At 40.7% G+C, this 22,522-nt stretch overlaps 1 protein-coding gene across 2 annotated transcripts in view; it reads left to right on the top strand.

Moving 5' to 3' along the window:
• Window positions 1-22,522, top strand: part of DOCK3 (dedicator of cytokinesis 3) — a 698,449-nt gene that overhangs the window by 536,346 nt on the left and 139,581 nt on the right. For both annotated transcript variants that reach the window (XM_077992951.1, XM_015130827.3), the window contains exons 20-22: window positions 2,523-2,606; window positions 3,647-3,747; window positions 16,239-16,320. In XM_077992951.1, the coding sequence (XP_077849077.1) occupies window positions 2,523-2,606; window positions 3,647-3,747; window positions 16,239-16,320 (267 nt within the window). The remainder of the gene's footprint in view (window positions 1-2,522; window positions 2,607-3,646; window positions 3,748-16,238; window positions 16,321-22,522) is intronic.

Below are 22,522 nucleotides of genomic sequence, written 5' to 3' on the forward strand. Positions count from 1 at the left end.
TTCCCTATCTACTGGCTTTAGCAGGCTGACATCAACACTGCCAGGCCCCAGTTGCCTTCATAGGGCTTTTCTGGGCGGAGTGTTTCCCCTTAGCTCAATAAAAACCCCAGGCACTTCCTGGTGGTGAAAGCCCATCAGGTGAATCCTACACAGTGGACTAAACTCTACTGAGGAAAATGGAAGTATTTTTCGTTATCAGCAAGCAATGGAATGTAGACTAGAGATTAAATCTGGAGGAGGCATCCTGTGCATAATGAACATTCTTAGCTTTGCCATTGTAAGTGTCAAATGAATTAGAAAAAATGCACCATCTAATTTTGCTTTCACAGCTCCATTAACTCAATAATATACAACACGGTGTTTCCAAATGAGGAAGAGTTTTAAAGCCTGTATACCACTGTGTACTTTCATGAAGTTGATGTATGAATGTTGTTTTAATTATGTGATCAGATTATCATAAAAATTTTTAAACTATTCAGAACAATCTAATGCTAGTTTTGAAACTTAAGATAAATTCATACTCATATTTTCCTTCTAAGAATGTTGAAAACATCAACCAGTAAACAAGATATTAAGAAGTCTGTTGCCTTTTCAAGGGTGAGCTTTTATATTCCTGAGAAGAGAACATCCTACCAGCATATCTGGTTTTAGCATCAATAATTTGTCTCCAGCTAGCTAGAAGACGAAGGGGTGGCCTGCCCCTCCACACCTGTGGGCATTTCTCGTTAGGTGGAATGAGAGACTTGAGAAAAGAAATGAGACACAGAGACAAAGTATAGAGAAAGAAAAAGTGGGACCGGCGCTCAGCATACAGAGGACCCATGCCAGCACCGGTCTCTGAGTTCTCTCAGTATTTATTGATCATTATCTTTATCATCTTAGAAAAAAGGGAAGTGGCAGGATAATAGGGAGAAGGTCAGCAGTAAGACATATGAATAAAGATCTCTGTGACATGAATAAGTTTAAGGAAAAGTGCTGTGCCTTGATATGCATTTGCAAACATCTCCATAAACCTTCTCAGTGCATAAAGAGCAGCATTGCCGCTAGCACGTCCCACCTTCAGCCCTAAGGCAGTTTTCTCCTTTCTCAGTAAACAGAACATACAATCAGGTTTTACACCGAGATGTTCCATTGCCCAGGGACGGGCAGGAGACAGATGCTTTTCTCTATCTCAACTGCCAAGAGGCCTTCTTTCCTCTTATACTAGTCCTCAGCACAGACCCTTCACGGGTGTCAGGCTGGGGGACGATCAGGCCCCTTCCCACAAGGCCATATTTCAGACTATCACATGGGGAGAAACCTTGGACAATACCTAGCTTTCCTAGGCAGAGGTCCCTGCGACCTTTGGCAGTGTATGTGTCCCTGGGTACTTAAGATTAAGAGAATGGTGATAACTTTTCACAAGCATACCGCCTTCAGGCATTTGTTTAACAAAGCACACCCTGCACAGCCCAAAATCCATTAAACCTTGAGTCACCACAGCACGTGTCTCTTGCAAGGACAGGGTTGGGGGTAGGGTCACAGATTAACAGCATCTCAAATACAGAACAAAATGGAGTCTCTTATGTCTGCTTCTTTCTATATAGACACAGGAATAGTCTGATCTCTCTTTTCCCCACAGAAGAGAATGTAAAGAGAATGTGCTAGCATTTTGAAATATGTTTACTTCTTACTGGAAGATTTCAGGCATATGCAGAAGTATATAGAATAGTATAAAGAACCAACCCAGCCCCAAAGACTGTTAACCCATGGCCAGTCTTGACCCATCATTATTACCCCTATCTACACCTTCTGCCTCATATTTTTCAGAAATGAATTGTAAACATTGTATCTTATAAACTGGAAGAAGGATATACTTGAGTTTTAAAGGCTGCAAGTGTCTGTCAATATTTATTATTCTCTTCCTTTGTTTTGCATCTAAAAAATAGTCACATGCTCAAACAACAACAAAAATACTGCCACATTTTTTACCCCCACTGACAGCCCTCATTGACTGCATTCTCCCTTCTCCTGTAATACTAATTCTTAGACCAAAAAATAATGTCTGTAGGTAAAGCCTAGTTTGCCATACCCTTATCCAAATATACTCTATATAGTTAGGCCACAGTAGAGAGCAAGAGACTACTGAACTTTTGGGGATACCAGTAAAGTGAGCTCTTTTTCTCAAAATAAATTTAGCATCAGTATCACTTAGATTGTTTTTATTTCAAAATTGCTATTCTGCATAGGTGTTCTGTGGTTTTTAGGTCATTGCCCTTTCCTTAGACATGTATCACCCACCGAACGGGAAGAGCCTCTCTAAGTCTTTCTTGGGGCCCTTTGGGCTATAAGCCAACACCCCAAGTCCACCTAGTTATCACTTAGCTGGGTGGAGGGTCAGGGTACTAGATGATTTTTAAGTGGTGTTTTGAGATCCTAAGAGATCTTTCACTTTTTTATTGGAAGTTAAATTCATTGGTTTATGGAAGTTTGTGCATGTAAGGTCCTGAGACATGAACCCTCTGCTTTTTATGTTGTTTCAGTTTCTGCAGGACATCTTAGATACACTCTTTGTGATTTTGGATGATAATACAGAGAAGTACGGCCTGTTGGTTTTCCAGTCTCTGGTAAGTCACCTTCCCAACTCTTTACTTTTATTAATTATTCCTGTCATATATTTCAGAAAATTTAAGGGAAGCAATTTATTAGAGTGAATCAGCACAAGATGTAGCTGTTTCCAATAGAAAAGGGACTAAGGAGTGTCGCCCAAGGAAGACCAAGCAACCAACCAGGCAGATCAAATTTGAAGAATCCAACATGATCAAGTCCAGACCTTGGCTTTATAGTTTCTGGATCTTCCATCTCATCACTATTGCAGTATGCCTGGCCCCTGAAATAGTGACTTCCATGAGGTCAGAAACCCAGAGAGTAATACAAGAAATCAGATGGCCCATTTTTTCGCTTACAGAGTAGGTTATCATGAAAAGCAGAGACTTACCAATGCTGGTCTCTAGAGACCTGTGCAGGTCCAGAATCTGTGCAGTTGTTTCAGAACTAGAGTCTCAGAAGGTTGGTTAATGAAAATGGACAGGGATTTGAATGTTTAGTGCATTTTGCGTAATATATCCAGTCCCATGGAGAGCCACACATTCAAAGAGAGCCAGATACTCTGAGAGATGGGGAGCAGAGGTGAGAGTTGGAATGAGTACTTGCATAGTTTGCCCCTCTGGCTCTTCTTCGTCCTAACTTCCCTGTCCACCAGCCCCATTTCTGAAGGGCACAGCCTTTCATAGGCTGATTTGGCTCAGAGGACAAGCTTTTTCTCCTGTCTTCTCCAAGTTTTGGGGGACACCTTATTGTTTATGCCATCTGCACACATATTGTTTTGCCTTTCCCTACCCAGCGTTATTGTGAAGGGAGAGGCTCAGAGTAAATACAGGAAGAGACTGATGAGCCTGGGTCTGAATTAGGAGGCTGGGGTGTTAGAGAAAAGACAAGACAGAAGTACAGACACAGAATGGAAATCTTACATTCACTACCCATGAGGAATGCTAGAGGAAAGCACTGACAATTTGCCATTCCTTGGAGAAGGAAGACTGTGTTTCCTGCTAGGGATAGATTTGAGGCCTCCAGTGAACCCTGGTGGCTTACTCTCCATATCTCCCAGGTGTTCATCATCAACCTGCTCCGAGACATCAAGTATTTCCACTTTCGACCTGTGATGGACACATATATCCAAAAGCACTTTGCTGGAGCTCTGGCATACAAGTAAGTTCCATTTGGTATCATCATTAGGACTTGTGTTTGAGTAGAAATACAGGCTTTAAAAAAGTTTAACTGCAACCACCATTTAAAAAGTTCAGCTGACTTTTTAAAAACTTTATATTTGTAATTTTGATAAAATACACATAACATAAAATTGACCATCTTAACCATTTTCTGAGTGTAGTGTTCAGTGACATTAAGTACATTCACATCATTGTAAAACCATCACCAGAACTCTAGATAATCTCCAAAACTCTTTTCATTTAAAAAACTGAAATATTGTAATCATTAAAAATAACTCTCCATTCTCCCCTCCCCTATCCCCTGGCACCCACCATTCTATTCTACTTTCTGTCTCTATGAGTTTGACTACTCTAGGTACCTCATGTAAGTGTAATCACAGTATTTGTCCTTTTGTGGGTAGCTTGTTTTACCCAGCATAATGTCTTCAAGGCTCATCCATGTTTTAGCATGGGTCAGAATTCATTGCTTTCTAAGACTGAATAATGTTCCATTGTATATATTTACCACTTTTTTTTTTTTTTTTTTTTTTTTTTTTTTTTGAGACGGAGTCTTGCTCTGTCGCCCAGGCTGGAGTGCAGTGGTGCAATCTTAGCTCACTGCAAGCTCCACCTCCCGGGTTGACGCCATTCTCCTGCCTCAGCCTCCCGAGTAGCTGGGACTGCAGGCACCCACCACCACGCCCAGCTAATTTTTTGTATTTTTAGAAGTGACGGGGTTTCACCGTGTTAGCCAGGATGGTCTCGATCTCCTGACCTTATGATCCACCTGCCTTGGCCTCCCAAAGTGCTGGGATTATAGGTGTGATGAGCCACCGCACCTGGCCATTTACCACATTTTTAAATTCATCTATTCACCTATCTGTGGACACTTGAGTTACTTCCACCATTTGACTATTGAAAATACTGCTATAAACACTGGTGTACAAATATCTCTTCAAGACCCTGCTTTCACTTCTTTGGGGTGTATACAGAGATGTGGGATGGCTGCATATAGTAATTCTATGTTTAACTTTTTGAGGAAACACCATAGTGTTTTCCACAGCGGTTGCACTGTTTTACATCCTGACAGTGCACAAGGGTTCCAGTTTCTCCACATATCACCAAGACTTGCTATTTTCTGGGTTTTTTTTTTGTTTGTTTTTGTTTTTTTTTTTCCTGGCATGATCATAGTTCAGTGCAGCCTCAAACTTCCAGACTAAAGTGATCATCCTCTCTCAGCCTCCTGAGTAGCTGAGACTATAGGCACATGCCACCATGCCTGCCTAATTTTTAAGAAATTTTTTGTAGAGAAGGGGCCTCACCATGTTTCCCAGGCTGGTCTCAAACTCCTGGCCTCAAGCAATCCTCCTCCTCCAGCCTCCCAATGTGTTGGGATTATGGGCATTAGCCACCACACCCAGCCTATTTTCTGGGGTTTTTTTGTTTGTTTGTTTTTTAATTGTATTTTAAGTTCAGGGGTACATGTGCAGATTTGTTATATAGGTAAATGTGTGTCATGGAGGTTTGTTGTATAGGTTATTTCATCACCTAGGTATTAAGCCTAGTACCCATTAGTTATTTTTCCTGATCCTCTCCATCCTCCTACCCTCCACCCTCCGATAGGCCTCAGTATGTTTTGTTCCCCTCTATGCGTCCATGCGTTCTCATTATGTAGCTCCCACTTATAAGTGAGAACATGTGATATTTGGTTTTCTGTTGATGTGTTAGTTTGCTAAGGATAATGGTCTCCAGCTTCATCCATGTTCCTGCAAAAGACATGATCTCATTCTTTTTTATGGCTGCGTAGTATTCCATGGTATATATGTACCACATTTTCTTTATCCAGTCTACCATTGATAGGCATTTAGCTTGACTCCATGTCTTTGCTATTATGAACAGTGCTGCAGTGAACCTATGCACACATGTGTCTTTATGATAGAACAATTTGTATTCCTTTGGGCTTATATGCAGTATTGGAATTGCTGGGTCAAATGGTAGTTCTGTTTTTATGTCTTTGAGAAATTGCCACACTGCTTTCCACAATGGTTGAACTAATTTACACTCCCATCAACAGTATATAAGCATTCATTTTTCTCTGCAACCTCACCAGCATCTGTTCTTTTTTGACATTTTAATCATAGCCATTCTGACTGGTGCAAGATGGTATCTTGTGGTTTTAATTTGCATTTTTCTGATTAGTGATGTTGAGCCTTTTTCATATGATTGTTGGCCTTTGAAAAGTCAGGTCCTTTGCCCACTTTTTTATGGTGTCTTTTGGGGTTTTTTAAAAATAAATTTAAGTTCCTTATAGTTGCTAGATCTTAAACCTTTATCAGATGCATAATTTGCAAAAATGTTCTCCAATTCTATAGGTTGTCTGCTCACTCTGTTGATAATTTCCTTTGCTGTGCAGAAGCTCTTTAGCTTAATTGGATCTGATTTGTCAATTTTTGCTTTTGTTGCAATTACTTCCGGCTTTGTTGTGAAACCTATGCCTATTCCTGTGTCAAAAATGGTATTGCCTAGGTTGTCTGCCAGGGTTTTTATAGTTTTGGGTTTCACATTTAAGTCTTCAATCTACCTTGAGTTGATTTTTGTATGTGGTGTAAGGAAGGGGTCCAGTTTCAATACTCTGCATATGGCTAGCCAGTTATTCCAGCACCATGTATTGAATAGGGAGCCCTTTTCTCCATTGCTTGTTTTTGTCAGCTTTGTCAAAGATCAGATGGTTGTAGGTATGCAGCCTTATTTCTGGGCTCGCTATTTTGTTCTGCTTGTCTATGTGTCTGGTTTTTTGGGGGTTTTTTTTGGTTTTTGTTTGTTTGTTTGTTTGTTTGTTTTTTGAGATGGAGTCTTGCTAAGTCGCCCAGGCTGGAGTGCAGTGGCACGGTCTCGGCTCACTGCAAGCTCCACCTCCCGGGTTCACATCATTCTCCTGCCTCAGCCTCCCAAGTAGCTGGGACTACAGGCACCTGCCACCATGCCTGGCTAATTTTTTGTGTTTTTGTAGAGATGGGGTTTCACCATGTTAGCCATGATGGTCTTGATCACCTGACCTCGTGATCCACCCACCGTGTCTGTTTTTGTACCATGCTGTTTTGGTTACTGTAGCCCTGTAGTATAGTTTGAAGTCAGGTAGCATGATGCCTCCAGCTTTGTTCTTTTTGCTTAGGATTGCCTTGGCTATTCAGGCTCTTTTTTGGTTCCATATGAATTTTAAAACAATTTTTTTTCTAGTTCTGTGAAGAATAACAATGGTAGTTTAATAGGAATAGCACTGAATCTATAAATTGCTTTGGGCAGGATGGCCACTTTAATGATGTTGATTCTTCCTATCCATGAGTGTGGAATGTTTTGCCATTTGTTCGTGTCATCTCTGATTTCTTTGAACAGTGTTTTATAGTTCTCCTTGTAGAGATCTTTCACCTCCTGGTTAGCTGTATTCCTAGGTATTTTGTGTGTGCTGTGGCAATTGTGAATGGGATTTCATTCCTGATTTGGCTCTTGGCTTGACTGTTGTTGGCATATAGTAATGTTAGTGATTTTTGCACGTAGATTTTGTATCCAGAGACTTTGCTGAAATTGTTTATCAGATTAAGGAGCTTTTAGACCGAGACTGTGGGGTTTTCTAGCTATAGGATCATATTGTGTGCAAAGAGGGATAGTTTTACTTCTTGTCACCCTATTTGGATGCCTTTTATTTCTTTCTCTTGCCTGATTGCCCTGGCCAGGACTCCCAATACTGTGTTGAATATGAGTTGTGAGAGAGCACATCCTGGTCTCATACCAGTTTTCAAGGGGAATGCTTCCAGCTTTTGCCCATTCAGTGTGTTGTTGGCTATAGGTGTATCATAGATGGCTCTTATTATTTTGAGGCATCTTCCTTGAATACCTAGTTTATTGAGAGATTTTAACATGAAGAGATATTGAATTTTAGCAAAAGCCTTTTTTGCATCCATTGAGATAAGGGGGCTTTGTCTTTAGTTTTGTTTATGTGATGAATCGCATTTATTGATTTGCATATGTTGAACCAACCTTGTACCCCAAAGATAAAGCCTACGTTTTATTTATTTATTTATTTTGAGACAGAGTCTCACTCTGTCACCTAGGCTGGAGTGGAGTGGTGCCATCTTGGCTCACTGCAACCTGCACCTCCTGGGTTCAAGTGATCCTTCTGCCTCAGCCTCCCAAGTAGCTGGGACTACAGGCACATGCCACCACGCCCGGCTGATTTTTGTGTTTTTAGTAGAGATGGGGTTTCATCATATTGACCAGGCTGGTCTTGAACTCCTGACCTCAGTTGATCTGCCCACCTCGGCCTCCCAAAGTGCTAGGATTACAGGCCTGAGCCACTGCGCCCGGCCGATAAACCCTACTTGACCCTACTTGATTGTAGTGGAAAAGCTTTTTGATGCGCTGCTGGATTTGGTTTACCAGTATTTTGTTCAGGATTTTTGCATCAATATTCATCAAGGATACTGGGCTGTAGCTTTTTGCTGTTGTTGTGTGTCTGCCAGGTTTTGGTATCAGAATGATGCTGGCCTCATTTTTTTTTTTTTTTTCCTTGAGGCAGAGTCTTGCGCTTCGCCAGGCTGGAGTGCAGTGGTGCCATCTTGGCTCACTGCAACCTCCACCTCCTGGGTTCAAGTGGTTCCCCTGCCTCAGACTCCTGAGTAGCTGGGACTACAGGTGTGTACCACCATGCCTGGCTAATTTTTTTTTTTTTTTTTTTTGTATTTTGGTAGAGACAGGGTTTCACCATGTTGGCCAGGATGGTCTCGATCTCCTGGCCTCGTGATCTGCCTGCCTCGACCTTCCAAAGTGCTGGGATTACAGGTATAAGCCACCACGCCCAGCTGCTGGCCTCATGTTTTTGTGCATTTGGTACAATTCGGCTGTGAATCTGTCTGGTCCTGGGCTGGTGGTGGTGGTGGTGGTGGTGATGGTAGGCTGTTACTGACTCAAGTTCAGAGTTTATTATTGGTCTGCTTGGGGATTCCATTTCTTCCTGGTTCACTCTTGGGAGAGAGTGTTTGTGTCCATGAATTTATTTCTCCTAGATTTTTTAGTTTATGTGCATAAAGGTGTTCATAATATTCTCTTATGGTTATTTGTATTTCTGTGGGGGTCAAAGGGAATATCCCCTTTTTGATTTCTGACTGTATTTATTAGAATATTCTCTTTTTTCTTCTTTATTCATCTAGCTAGTAGTCTATTTTATTTTTTTCAAAAAATCGTCCTGGATTCATTGATCTTTTGAATGGTTTTTTGTGTTTCAATCTCCTTTAGTTCAATTCTGATTTTGGTTATTTCATGTCTTCTGCTAGTTTGGGGATTGGTTTGCTCTTGGTTCTCTAGTTCTTTTAGTTCTGATGTTAGGCTGTTAAATTGAGGTCTTTCTAACTTTTTGATTTGGGCATTTAGTGCTATAAATTTCCCTCTTAACACTGCCTTACCTGTGTCCCAGAGATTCTGGTATATTGCATCTTTATTTTAATTAGTTTCAAAGAACTTGTTGATTTCTGCCTTAATTTCATTATTTACCCAGAAGTTATTCAGGAGCAAGTTATTCCATTCCCATGTAATTTTATGGTTTTGAGTGAATTTCTTAGTCTTGATTTCTAATTTGATTGTGCTGTGGTCTGAGAGAGTATGATTTCAGTGATTTTGCTGAGGAGTGTTTTGTGTCCCAATTATGTGGTCAATTTTAGACTATATGCCATATGGCAATGAGACAGATGTATGTTCTGTTGCTTTTGAGTGGAGAGTTCTGTAGGATGTCTGTCAGGTCCATTTGATCTAGTGCCAGTGTAGGTCCTGAATATCTTTGTTAATTTTCTGTCTTGATGATACGTCTAATATTGTCAGTGTGGTGTTGAAGTCTCCCTCTATTATTGTGTAGGAGTCTGAGTCTCTGTGACGGCCTCTAAGAACTTGCTTTACGAATCTGGGTGCTCCTGTGTTGGGTGCATATATGCTTCAGGAGAGTTAAGTCTTCTTGTTGAACTCTTCAACATTATGTAAATACCCTTCTTTGTCTTTTGTAATCTTTGTTGGTTTGAAATCTGTTTTGTGTGAAATCAGCATTGCAACCCCTACTGTTTTTCTGTTTTCCATTTGCTTGGTAGATTTTTCTCCATCCCTTTATTTTGAGCCTACTTGTGTCACTGCATGTGAGATGGGTCTCTCTGAAGACAGCATATGAATGGGTCATGGTTCTTTTTTTTTTTTTTTCTTTCTTTTTTTTTTTTTTATTATACTTTAAGTTCTAAGGTATATGTGGATAACGTGCAGGTTTGTTACATATGTATACTTGTGCCATGTTGGCGTGCTGCACCCATCAACTCATCAGCACCCATCAACTCGCCATTTACATCAGGTATAACTCCCAATGCAATCCCTCCCCCCTCTCCCCTCCCCGTGATAGGCCCTAGTGTGTGATGTTCCCCTTCCTGAGTCCAAGTGATCTCATTGTTCAGTTCCCACCTATGAGTGAGAACATGCGGTGTTTGGTTTTCTGCTCTTGTGATAGTTTGCTGAGAATGGGTCATGGTTCTTTATCCAGCTTGCCACTCTATGCCTTTTAAATGGAAAATTTTGTCCATTTATATTCAAAGTTAGTATTGATATGTGTGGATTTGATCCGGTTATGATGTTAGCTGGTTATTTTACAGACTTGTTTATGTAATTGCTTTATATTGTCACTGGTATGTGTACTTGTGTGTTTTTGTGGTGGCTGGTAATGGTCTTTTCTTTCCATATTTAGTGCTTCCTTCAGGAGCTCTTATAAGGCAGGTCTGGTGGTAACAAATTCCCTCAACATTTGGTTGTCTGAAAAGGATCTTATTTCTCCTTCGCTTATGAAGCTTAGTTTGGTTGGAGATGAAATTATTTGTTGGAATTTCTTTTCTTTAAGAGTGTGGAATATTGGCCCCCAGTCTCTTCTTATGTGTAGGGTTTCTGCTGAGAGGTACACTTTTAGTCTCATGGGCTTCCCTTTGTAGGTGACCTGATCCTTCTTTCTAAATGCCTTTAATACTTTTTTCTTTCATTTTGACCTTGAAGAATCTGATGAATATGGGTCTTAGAGATGATCTTCTTGTGAAGTATTTTACTAGGGTTCTCTGCATTTCCTGAATTTGAATGTTGGCCTTTCTAGCTAGGTTGGGGAAGTCTTCATGGATGATATCCTGAAATATGTTTTCTAAGTTGGTTCCGTTTTCCCCGTCTATTTCAAGGACATCAGTGAGTTGTAGACTTGGTATCTTTACATAATCCCATATTCCTCAGAGGTTTTGTTCATTCATTTTCATTCTTTTTTCTCTGTTCTTGTCTGACTGTCATATTTCAGAAGGCCAGTCTTCAAGCTCTGAGATTCTTTCCCGAACTTGGTCTATTCTGCTGTTAATACTTGCAATTGCATTTTGAAATTCCTGTAGAGTGTTTTTCAGCTCTGTCAGGTCAGTTACATGCTTTTCTATACTAGCTATTTTGTTTGTCAGCTCCTGCATTGTTTTATCATGATTTTTAGCTTCCTTGGATTAACTTTCAGCATACTCCTGTAGCTCAATGATCATCATTCCTATCCATATTCTGAATTCTATTTCTGTCATTTCAGCCCTTTCAGCCCAGTTCAGAACCCTTGCTGGAGAGGTGATGCAATCATTTGGAGGAAAGAAGGCTTTTTGAGTTGCCAGGGTCTTTGTGCTGGTTCTTTCTCGTCTTTGTGGGCTTGTCACTCTTCAATCTTTGAGGTTGCTGTCCTTTGGATGAATTTTGGTTTTTTTTTTCCTTTTATCCTATTTGATGACCTTGAGTGTTTGATTGTGGTGTAAGGTGGATTCAGCCAGCTGGATTCATTTCTGGAACATTTTAGGGGTCAGTGCTCAACTCCTAACTCCTGGACTGTGCACTCTAACACAACTTGGAGACTTGTATTGGGCCCCAACTTTGTTCTCTGGCTCCTCAAGGTTAGGAATCCACTGTACTGGGTAGGCTGAGATGCTCCCAGACTGCTGGCCATTTCACTTTGGCTGGGTGGTGTAAGCCAAAGTATTTCATAGTGCAGTGACAGCTGGATCTATCCCCTTTCACATGTGCCAGCAGCAGTGGGTACAGCAGCTGTGGCAGAGTCACCTGTGGCAGAGTGCTAGCAGGTGCTGGTGCCGGGGTACCTGCCTCCCTGCACGTGTTGACCAAGGTGGCAGAGGCAGCACAGCTGGGCAGAGCTGGGGCCCCTGCTGGCAACTTTTGCACAGTCACAGTAGAGGTGGTGATGGTGCAGGGTTGGGACACTGAAGGTCTGGGTGCTTTCTCTGTGTCCTGCAAGCAGAAGTGGTCACTCAGGATAGGGGAGGATCTGCTATTCTCTGCACAGTGTTAGGGCAAGGGTGGGGCACTGGCAGGGGCAGGGCTGGCTGGCTCTGTGCCCACCAAGGCTCTATCTGCAGTGGTGGTGGGAGCAGGGGGCAGGCTGCACTCCTACATGCTAGCCCACTTTTTAATGGAAAAAGGAAAGCAAAACCTGCCAGTGCAGACACAAGCCAGTAAAGCATTGTGGAGAGTTGCCATGGGTCCTGGGGAACCTGCAGTATGGGGAGGGGGCATGCGGGCTGGTGCGTGGCATAGGGTCGCTGCAGTGGAGCTCTCCCCACCGTCAAGCATGGTCTGTGTAGAAACTATGATGTGGGGCCCGCAGGTCACCTGAGGCTGCCCTGCAAGCAGGTATGGCCAGACTTGGGCCCCAGGAGAGGCCAGCCGATCAAGGAGTGCTCAGGATAGACCAGCCCCATCTGATGAGCAAGACCGCCCTGTAGAGTTCAAGAGCAACAGTTCCCCTAGGGCTGAAGTCTCCCATGGGAGCAAGTCAAGCCTAAGGGGATGGCCATCCCTGGCTATGCACCACTGCCGACACTCCCACACCAACACCCCTGGGCTCCACATCAGCTGGTTTGCTACGCCTACCACTTCTCTAAGCAGCTCTCCCTGCCAACTCAAGTATCTGTGGTAGTTGAGGGTTCTCCTTCTGTCAGGGTTCCAGAGGCCATTGGTAAGAGCAAATTGCTCCTTAATAGTTCACTCACCTTTCCTCCAGAGCCATTGAGGGCCAGGCTGGTTTCTGGGGGTTTTTTTGATAGTAGCCACCCTAATGGGTGTAGAGTGATATTTCTTTATGTTTTTTATTTGTGTTTCCCTAATTATCTTCCTTGGAGAAATGTCTATTCAAGTCCTTCACCCATTTTTTTAAAAGAGGTTATTTGTTTTATTGTTGGGTTATAGGAGTTGTTTATATATTCTGAGTATTAATCCCTTATCGGTTATATGATTTATAAATATTTTTCCCAATCACTTGGTTACCTTTTCACTGTTGATTTTGTCCTTTGAGACACAGAAGTTTTTAAAATTTTGATGTAGTCCACCTTGTTTTTTGTTGTTGCCTGTGCTTTTGGTGTCATTTTCAAGAAATCATTGCCTAATGTCATGAAGCTTTCACCTGTCTTTTTTTTAAGTGTTTTATAATTCTAGCCTTTTCATTTAGGTCTTTGATCCATTTTGAGTTAATTTTTGTATATTGTGTAAGATAAGTGTGTGACTTCATTCTTTTTGCATGTGGATATCCAATTTCCCAGTTCCATTTATCGAAGCTGTCTTTTCCCCACTGAATGGCCTTGGCATCCTTGTCAAAAGCGTGGTACTTTGGCCCCTTGACCATATATGTGAGGCTTTATTCCTGGCCTATTTTTTTCCATTGTTTTATAAATATGTCTTTATGCTAATTCAACGTTGTTTTGATTGCTGTAGCTTTGTGATGTTTTGAAATCAGGAAGTGTGAGACCGCAATTTTGTTCCTCTTTTTCAAGATGCTTTTGGCTATTCCAGGTCACTTGTAATTCCATATTAGGATGGACTTTTTTTTTTCTTCAAAAAATACCGTTGGAATTGTGTTAGGGATTGCATTGAATCTGTAGATCACTTTGGGTAGCATTTACATCTTTAATAACAATATTAAACCTTCTAATTCATGAATATAAGATATATTTCCATTTATTGCTATCTTTTATTTCTTTAAGCAACATGTATAAAACTCTTTTGTCTCCTTAAATATGTCCTAAGTATTTCATTCTTTTTGATGCTCTTGTAAATGGAATTGTTGTCTTAATTTCATTTTCAGATTATTCATTTTTAGCATATAGAAATGTATTTTATTTTTTGTGTTGATTTTGTGTCCTGCAACTTTACTGAATTTATTTATTAGTTCTAACAGGTTTTTGGGGGGGATTCTTTAGGGTTTTCTACATATAAGATTGTATCATCTGAAAACAGAGCATTTTATTCTTCCTTTTTAATTTGAATGTATTTTATTTCTTTTTCTTGCCTAATGTTACTGGCTAGGACTTCCAGTACTATGTTGAATAAAAATGTCAAAAACAAGCATTTTTATCTTGTTTCTGATCTTAGATGAAAAGCTTTCAGTCTTCTACCATTATGTTTGATGTTAGCTGTGGGCTTTCAGCTGATATTTCAAACTATAGTTTGTTACATAGTTGCTATACTTTTACTTCTAGGAAATGATGGTAAAGCTGCTAAAAATGTCTTGTTTTTTCCATGAGAAACATGTGAATAGCTAAAATAGCACCCACAAAAAAATGTCAAAGAATATAAAAAGACAGTTCATAAAGGAGTTTATATAACTAGTAAACAAATGTGAGAAACACAGGTTATCTAAGACCATTAAAGCAAGCCAGACATGGTGGCTCACACCCGTAATCCCAGCACTTTGGGAGGCTGAGGCAGGTGGATCACTTGAGGCCAGGAGTTCGAGACCAGCCTGGCTAACGTGGTGAAACCCCATCTCTACTAAAAATACAAACATCAGCCAAGCATGGTGGTGTATCCTCCCCTTCCTGTAATCCCAGCTGCTTGGGAGGCTGAGACACAAGAATTGCTTGGACCCTGGAGGCAGAGGTTACAATGAGCTGAGATCGCGCCACTGCACTCCAGTCTGGTTGACAGAGCAAGTGTCTGTCTCAAAGAAAAAAATAAATAAGACCATTAAAGCAATAAGAAATCACCATTTTCTTTCTTTCTTTCTTTCTTTCTTTCTTTCTTTCTTTCTTTCTTTCTTTCTTTCTTTCTTTCTTTCATCTTTCTTTCTTTTTTTTTTTTTTTTTTTTTTTTTGAGACAGAGTCTTGTACTGTCGCCTGGGCTGGAGTGCAAAGGCCTGTTCTTGGCTCACTGCAACCTCTGCCTCCTGGGTTCACATGATTCTCCTGCCTCAGCTTCCCAAGTAGCTGGGATTATAGGCACACACCACCATACCCAGATAATTTTTTGTATTTTTAGTAGAGATGGGGATTCACTATGTTGGCCAGATTGGTCTCAAACTCCTGACCTTGTGATCCACCCACCTCAGCCTCCCAGAGTGCTGGGATTACAGGCATGAACCACCACACCCAGCCAGAAATCACCATTTTCTTATGCGAAATTAGCATAATTATTGAAAATATAAATAAAACCCAATGGTGGCAAGGCTGTGGAGTCACTGGAACTCTGATACTTTAATGTCACTTTGGAGAGTGGACTGTACTATGTGCTTTATATTTGTCATTCTATTAGTGTTTACAATAACTTTGAGATGTACCATTTCCCCATATTTTCATTGAAGAGAACGAGACACAGGGGATTAAATAACTCATTCAATGATACAAAACTAGATATTGATAGGCTCCAGAATATCCACGGCCTATACTCCTGACCTCTGTGCTCTGTTGCCATATAAATATGCAGACCTTCTGACCCAGTAATCTCATTCCATTCAGATGACTTATTCCTAAGGAAATAAGGTAGATGGGATAGAGCAGGGGTTGTGAATAGGGACTCCTGGGACTACATACTTTTATTCAGAGTCTACTATTTACTAGCTGGTGTCAGATGTTCTGAAAACCTAGCAATTTAAGACAAAATAAAAATATACACATCCAGTCCAGGTCTTTAGGAAAACTATTTTTTTTTTTTTCAGATGAGATCTTGTTCTGTTGCCCAGGCTGGAGTGCAGTGGCACAGTCATGGCTCACTGCAGCCTTTACCTCCTGGGCTCAATTGATCCACCTGATTCAGCCTCCTGAGTAGCTGGGACTACAGGCGTGCACCACCATGCCTGGCTAATTTTTGTATTATTTTGCAGAGATAAGGTTTCGCCATGTTGCCCAGACTTGGGTGGAAACTTTCTTGTAATCAAAAAGAAATATATGTCAGAGATAGTGGGGAAAAGTTATTTTAATTGCTGTTTAAAATGTGGCAACTCCTATGGACAAAGGGTGTTGTTTGTTCTCAGATGACCTGAATATTCCAAAGCTATAATGGATCTGCCACTCCTTTCTAGCTTATCAGCAGAATATTATTTCCTATTTGCCTAATTCAGGGCTACAAACATTTCAGTCTGCATTACTTTTGAATTAAAGTGGGGTTTCTGGAACTGTTCTCTTTCCCAGGGAGCTCATCCGCTGTTTGAAGTGGTATATGGACTGCTCAGCAGAACTGATTCGACAGGACCACATTCAAGAAGCCATGCGGGTAATGTACTAACCTCTCCATACATAAGAGACCCACTCATGCAATTATTTGTGAGTAATCTCAATGATATAATGTGCATGACAAATGTTGACATCGCAGTACCTGGCCTGCTTTCAGGAATTACTGTCTTCATCCACATAATTTCTCTTTCTTTACCTTGATTTTGTCCCAGAAAACCTTTATTCCTGGTAATTTTAAAGAAGGAGGGAGAGATGATATGCACATGGCTCCTGGCCATCCTCCCCTGCCTGATTTCTTACCCATAGTATCAGTCCTTTCTACCACTGGCTAAAGTATAGTAACTCCTTCTAAGCCAATGTTGGTGGCAATGTTGATTGAATTAAGATCCTCTAATAGTGTTCTGTTTTTTGGTAGTTACTAAGCATTCATTTTTTGAACTGTTTTAAGTAAAAAAAGCTGAGTAGATGCACTGTATGTGGATTTGTTCAGAAGAAGATAATCTTAAAATTGTGGCCTTAGGAAGAACTGTGGTCTTCCATGGTCGTGACCATTGTCAGCATTCCTGCTTGGACAGGTTCCCTGACAAGGCACCCCTTTGTATTGCTGGGTAGCTCCAATTGACAGGGGACTGTTCTCATTTTGAGTTAACTCACTGTCTGGTAACTTCTTTTCATGGCTACTGCTTCTGCAAAAAAAAAAAAAAAAGCAAATTAGTTTTGCTTTATTTCTGTCCTCTTTTAGTATCACATCACCTGCACAGAGTAGTACTGGACCTGTGTTTTTGTCCTTTTCCACATGTTTAACAGGTGCAACATAATGTCTTCTCAAACATTATCAGACTGAAGGGGCAAAATCAAATCATAGATTTGCATTTACCCTGCTTCTTCTTTGCACATTCTGTAAAAATCTGAGGCTACAAAGTTCTTTTCTGTCCTCTTTCATACAAATGTCTACTGAGCAGTACCATCTGTCCTAGGGGCTGAGATGCAATGAGGAATAAAATCAGCCCATCTTCTTCAAGAACATATCTGCAGTGTCCTAAGGGGCGGCACGAACACAAGTGTAGGGCAGGGTGCTGAGGCATGTGAGGAAAGGGCCTGGGTTCTCTTCTTCTCAGAACCCTAGCACCTGTCAGGTACCTAACAATCTTTGAGTGGATAAAAGTTGAGTTAAATGCAAAAGATTCTATATGAGCCTAAAAAATAATTGCTTAAGGATACTGGAGAAGGCATCACAGAAGTTAATTTCTCCTAAAAATAATTTGTTTAATCATTCAGTCAATGTTGCTTGATACCTGCCATGCTTCAGACATTGTACTAACCACTGGAGTTTCAGCAGGGGCCCAAATAAAAATGGCTAGGGCTTCATAGTACTTTCATTCAAGTGGGGAAAGACATACAATATACATAAAACAGATAAATACATGTATTTATCGTAATTCTAATTAATGTTGCCACCAACCTTGGCTTACAAAGTCAGTTAAAAAAAAAAAAAAAAACTTGGCTGGCCGTGTCGACTCACACCTATAATCCTAGCACTTTGGGAAGCCAAGGCGGGCAGATCACCTGAGGTCAGGAGTTCAAGACCAGCCTGGCCAACATGGTGAAACCTCATCTCTACTGAAAATACAAAAATTAACCGGGCATGGTGGCATGCACCTGTAATCCAAGCTACTCGGGAGACTGAGGCACAAGAATTGCTTGAACCTGGGAGGCGGAGGTTGCAGTGAACCAAGATCGTGCCGCTGCACTCCAGCCTGGGTGACAGAGCAAAACTCCATCTCAAGAAAAAAAAAAAAATAGTTGAGTACTATGAAGTAAATAAACAAGATAATGGAACAGACTAGCTGGAAAGGGGGGTTTACTTCAGATCAAGGGTTTGGGAAACCTTCTCCGAGGAGGTGATCTCCGAGCTGAAGTCAGTGTTAAGAGTTAAGGAATGAGCACTCCAGACTGAGGAAACAGAATCTTTAAAAGCCTAGATGGGAAAGGGCTTGGGTTTTGTTTTTGTTTTTGTTTTATTATTATTATTATTATTATTATACTTTAAATTCTAGAGTACGTGTGCACAACGTGCAGGTTTGTTACGTATGTATACATGTGCCATGTTGGTGTGCTGCACCCATTGACTCATCATTTACATTAGATAGCATCTCCTAATGCTATCCCTCCCCCCTCCTCCCTCTCCCCTCCTTCTCCCCACGACAGGCCCCAGTGTGTGATGTTCCCCACCCTATGTCCAAGTGTTCTCATTGTTCAATTCCCACCTATGAGTGAGAACATGCGGTGTTTGGTTTTCTGTCCTTGCAATAGTTTGCTCAGAATGATGGTTTCCAGCTTCATCCATATCCCTACAAAGGACATGAACTCATCCTTTTTTATGGCTGCATAGTATTCCATGGTGTATATGTGCCACATTTTCTTAATCCAGTCTATCATTGATGGACATTTGGGTTGATTCCAAGTCTTTGCTGTTGTGAATAGATGTGCATTCGTCTTTATAGCGCATGATTTATAATCCTTTGGGTATATACCCAGTAATGGGATTGCTGGGTCAAATGGTATTTCTAGTTCTAGACCCTTGAGGAATTGCCACACTGTCTTCCACAATGGCTGAGCTAGTTTACAGTCCCACGGACAGTGTAAAAGTGTTCCTATTTCTCCACATCCTTTCCAGCACCTGTTGTTTCCTGACTTTTTAATGATCGCCATTCTAACTGGTGTGAGATGGTATCTTATTGTGGTTTTGATTTGCATTTCTCTGATGGCCAGTGATGATGAGCATTTTTTCATGTCTGTTGGCTGCATAAATATCTTGTTTTGAGAAGTGTCTGTTCATATCCTTTGCCCACATTTTGATGGCGTCGTTTGATTTTTTCTTGTAAATTTGTTTAAGTTCTTTGTAGAATCTGGATACTAGCCCTTTGTCAGATGGGTAGATTGTAACAATTTTCTCCCATTCTGTAGGTTGCCTGTTCACTCTGATGATAGTTTCTTTTGCTGTGCAGAGCTCTTTAGTTAATTAGATCCCATTTGTCAATTTTGGCTTTGTTGCCATTGCTTTTGGTGTTCTAATCATGAAGTCCTTGCCCATGCCTGTGTCCTGAATGGTATTGCCTAGGTTTTCTTCTAGGGATTTTATGGTTTTAGGTCTAACATTTAAGTCTCTAATCCATCTTGAATTAATTTTTGTTTAAGGTGTAAGGAAGGGATCCAGTTTCAGCTTCCTACATGTGGCTAGCCAGTTTTCCCAGCACCATTTATTAAATAGGGAATCCTTTCCCCATTGCTTGTTTTTGTCAAGTTTGTCAAAGATCAGATGGTTGTAGGTGTGTGGTGTTATTTCTGAGGGTCTGTTCTCTTCCATTGGTCTATATCTCTGTTTTGGTACCAGTACCATGCTGTTTTGGTTACCGTAGCCTTGCAGTATAGTTTGAAGTGAGGTAGTGTGATGCCTCCAGCTTTGTTCTTTTTCTTAGGATTATCTTCGCAATACAGGCTCTTTTTTGGTTCCATATGAGCTTTAAAGTAGTTTTTTCCAGTTCTGTGAATAAAGTTATTGGTAGCTTGATGAGGATGGCATTGAATCTATAAATTACCTTGGGCAGTACAGCCATTTTCACGATATGGATTCTTCCTATCCATGAGCATGGAATAGTCTTCCATTTGTTTGTGTCCTCTTTTATTTCGTTGAGCAGTGGTTTGTAGTCCTCCTTGAAGAGGTCTTTGTAAGTTGGATTCCTGGGTATTTTATTCTCTTTGAAGCAATTGTGAATGGGAGTTCACTCATGATTTGGCTCTCTGTTTGTCTGTTATTGGTGTATAAGAATGCTTGTGATTTTTGCACATTAATTTTGTATCCTGAGACTTTGCTGAAGTTGCTTATCAGCTTAAGGAGATTTTGGGCTGAGACAATGGGGTTTTCTAAATATACAATCATGTCATCTGCAAACAGGGACAATTTGACTTCTTCTTTTCCTAATTGATTACCCTTTATTTCTTTCTCCTGCCTGATTGCCCTGGCCAGAACTTCCAACACTATGTTGAATAGGAGTGGTGAGAGAGGGCATCCCTGTCTTGTGCCAGTTTTCAAGGGGAATGTTTCCAGCTTTTACCCATTCAGTATGATATTGGCTGTGGGTTTGTCATAAATAGCTCGTATTATTTTGAGATATGTTCCATCAATACCTAGTTTATTGAGAGTTTTTAGCATGAAGAGCTGTTGAATTTTGTCAAAGGCCGTTTCTGCATCTGTTGAGATAATCATGTGGTTTTTGTCTTTGGTTCTGTTTATGTGATGGATTACGTTTATTGATTTGTATGTTGAACCAGCCTTGCATCCCAGGGATGAAGCCCACTGATCATGGTGGATAAGCTTTTTGATGTGCTGCTGGATTCAGTTTACCAGTATTTTATTGAGGATTTTTGCATTTTGATGTTCATCAGGCATGTTGGTCTAAAATTCTCTTTTTTCATTGTGTCTCTGCCAGAGTTTGGTATCAGGATGATGCTGGCTTCAAAAATGAGTTAGGGAGGATTCCCTCTTTTTCTATTGATTGGAATGGTTTCAGAAGGAATGGTACCAGCTCCTCCTTGTACCTCTGGTAGAATTCGGCTGTGAATCTGTCTGGTCCTGGACTTTTTTTGGTTGATAGACTATTAATTATTGCCTCAATTTCAGAGCCTGTTGTTGGTCTATTCAGGAATTCAACTTCTTCCTGGTTTAGTCTTGGGAGGGTGTATGTGTCCAGGAATTTATCCATTTCTTCTCTAGATTTTCCAGTTTATTGAGTAGAGGTGTTTATAGTGTTCTCTGATGGTAGTTTGTATTTCTGTGGGGTCGGTGGTAATATCTCTATTATCATTTTTTATTGCGTCTATTTGATTCTTCTCTCTTCTTTATTGGTGTTGCTAGCAGTCTATCAATTTTGTTGATCTTTTCAAAAAAACCAGCTCCTGGATTCATTGATTTTTTGAAGGGTTTTTGGTGTTGCCATCTCCTTCAGTTCTCATCTTAGTTATTTCTTGCCTTCTGCTAGCTTTTGAATGTGTTTGCTCTTGCTTCTCTAGTTCTTTTAATTGTGATATTAGGGTGTCAATTTTAGATCTTTCCTGCTTTCTCTTGTGAGCATTTAGTGCTATAAATTTCCCTCTACACACTGCTTTAAATGTGTCCCAGAGGTTCTGGTACATTGGTCTTTGTTCTCATTGGTTTCAAAGAATATCTTTATTTCTGCCTTCATTTCATTATGTATGCAGTAGTCAGTCGGGAGCAGGTTGTTCAGTTTCCATGTAGTTGAGCGGTTTTGAGTGAGTTTCTTAATCCTGAGTTCTAGTTTGATTGCACTGTGGTCTGAGAGACAGTTTGTTATAATTTCTGTTCTTGTACATTTGCTGAGGAGTGCTTTACTTCCAACTATGTGGTCCATTTCGGAATAAGTGTGATGTGGTGCTAAGAAGAATGTGTATTCTGTTGATTTGGGGTGGAGGGTTCTGTAGATGTCTATTAGGTCTGCTTGCTGCAGAGCTGAGTTCAAGTCCTGGATATCCTTGTTAACTTTCTGTCTCGTTGATCTGTCTAATGTTGACAATGTGGTGTTAAAAGTCTCCCATTATTATTGTGGGAGAGTCTAAATATCTTTGTAGGTCTCTAAGGACTTGCTTTATGAATCTGGGTGCTCCTTTATTGGGTGCATATATATTTAGTATGGTTAACTCTTCTTGTTGAATTGATCCCTTTACCATTGTGTAATGGCCTTCTTTGTCTCTTTTGATCTTTGTCAGTTTAAAGTCTATTTTATCAGAGACTAGGATTGCAACCTCTGCTTTTTTTTGTTTTCCATTTGCTTGGGAAACAGCAAGCAACAGATGGGGTTGATCTTCCCCCATCCCTTTATTTTGAGCCTATGTGTGTCTCTGTATGCGAGATGGGTTTCCTGAATACAGCACACTGATGGGTCTTGACTCTTTATTCAATTTGCCAGTCTGTGTCTTATAATTGGGGCATTTAGTCCATTTACATTTAAAGTTAGTATTGTTATGTGTGAATTTGATACTGTCATTATGATGTTAGCTGGTTATTTTGCTCATTAGTTAATGCAGTTTCTTCCTAGCATCAATGGTCTTTACAATTTGGCATGTTTTTGCAGTGGCTGGTACCAGTTGTTCCTTTCCACCTTCAGTGCTTCCTTCAGGAGCTCTTGTAAGGCAGGCCTGGTGGTGACAGAATCTCTCAGCATTTG

The sequence above is a fragment of the Macaca mulatta genome, chromosome 2, assembly GCF_049350105.2.
Source record: "Macaca mulatta isolate MMU2019108-1 chromosome 2, T2T-MMU8v2.0, whole genome shotgun sequence".
Lineage (NCBI taxonomy): Eukaryota > Metazoa > Chordata > Mammalia > Primates > Cercopithecidae > Macaca > Macaca mulatta.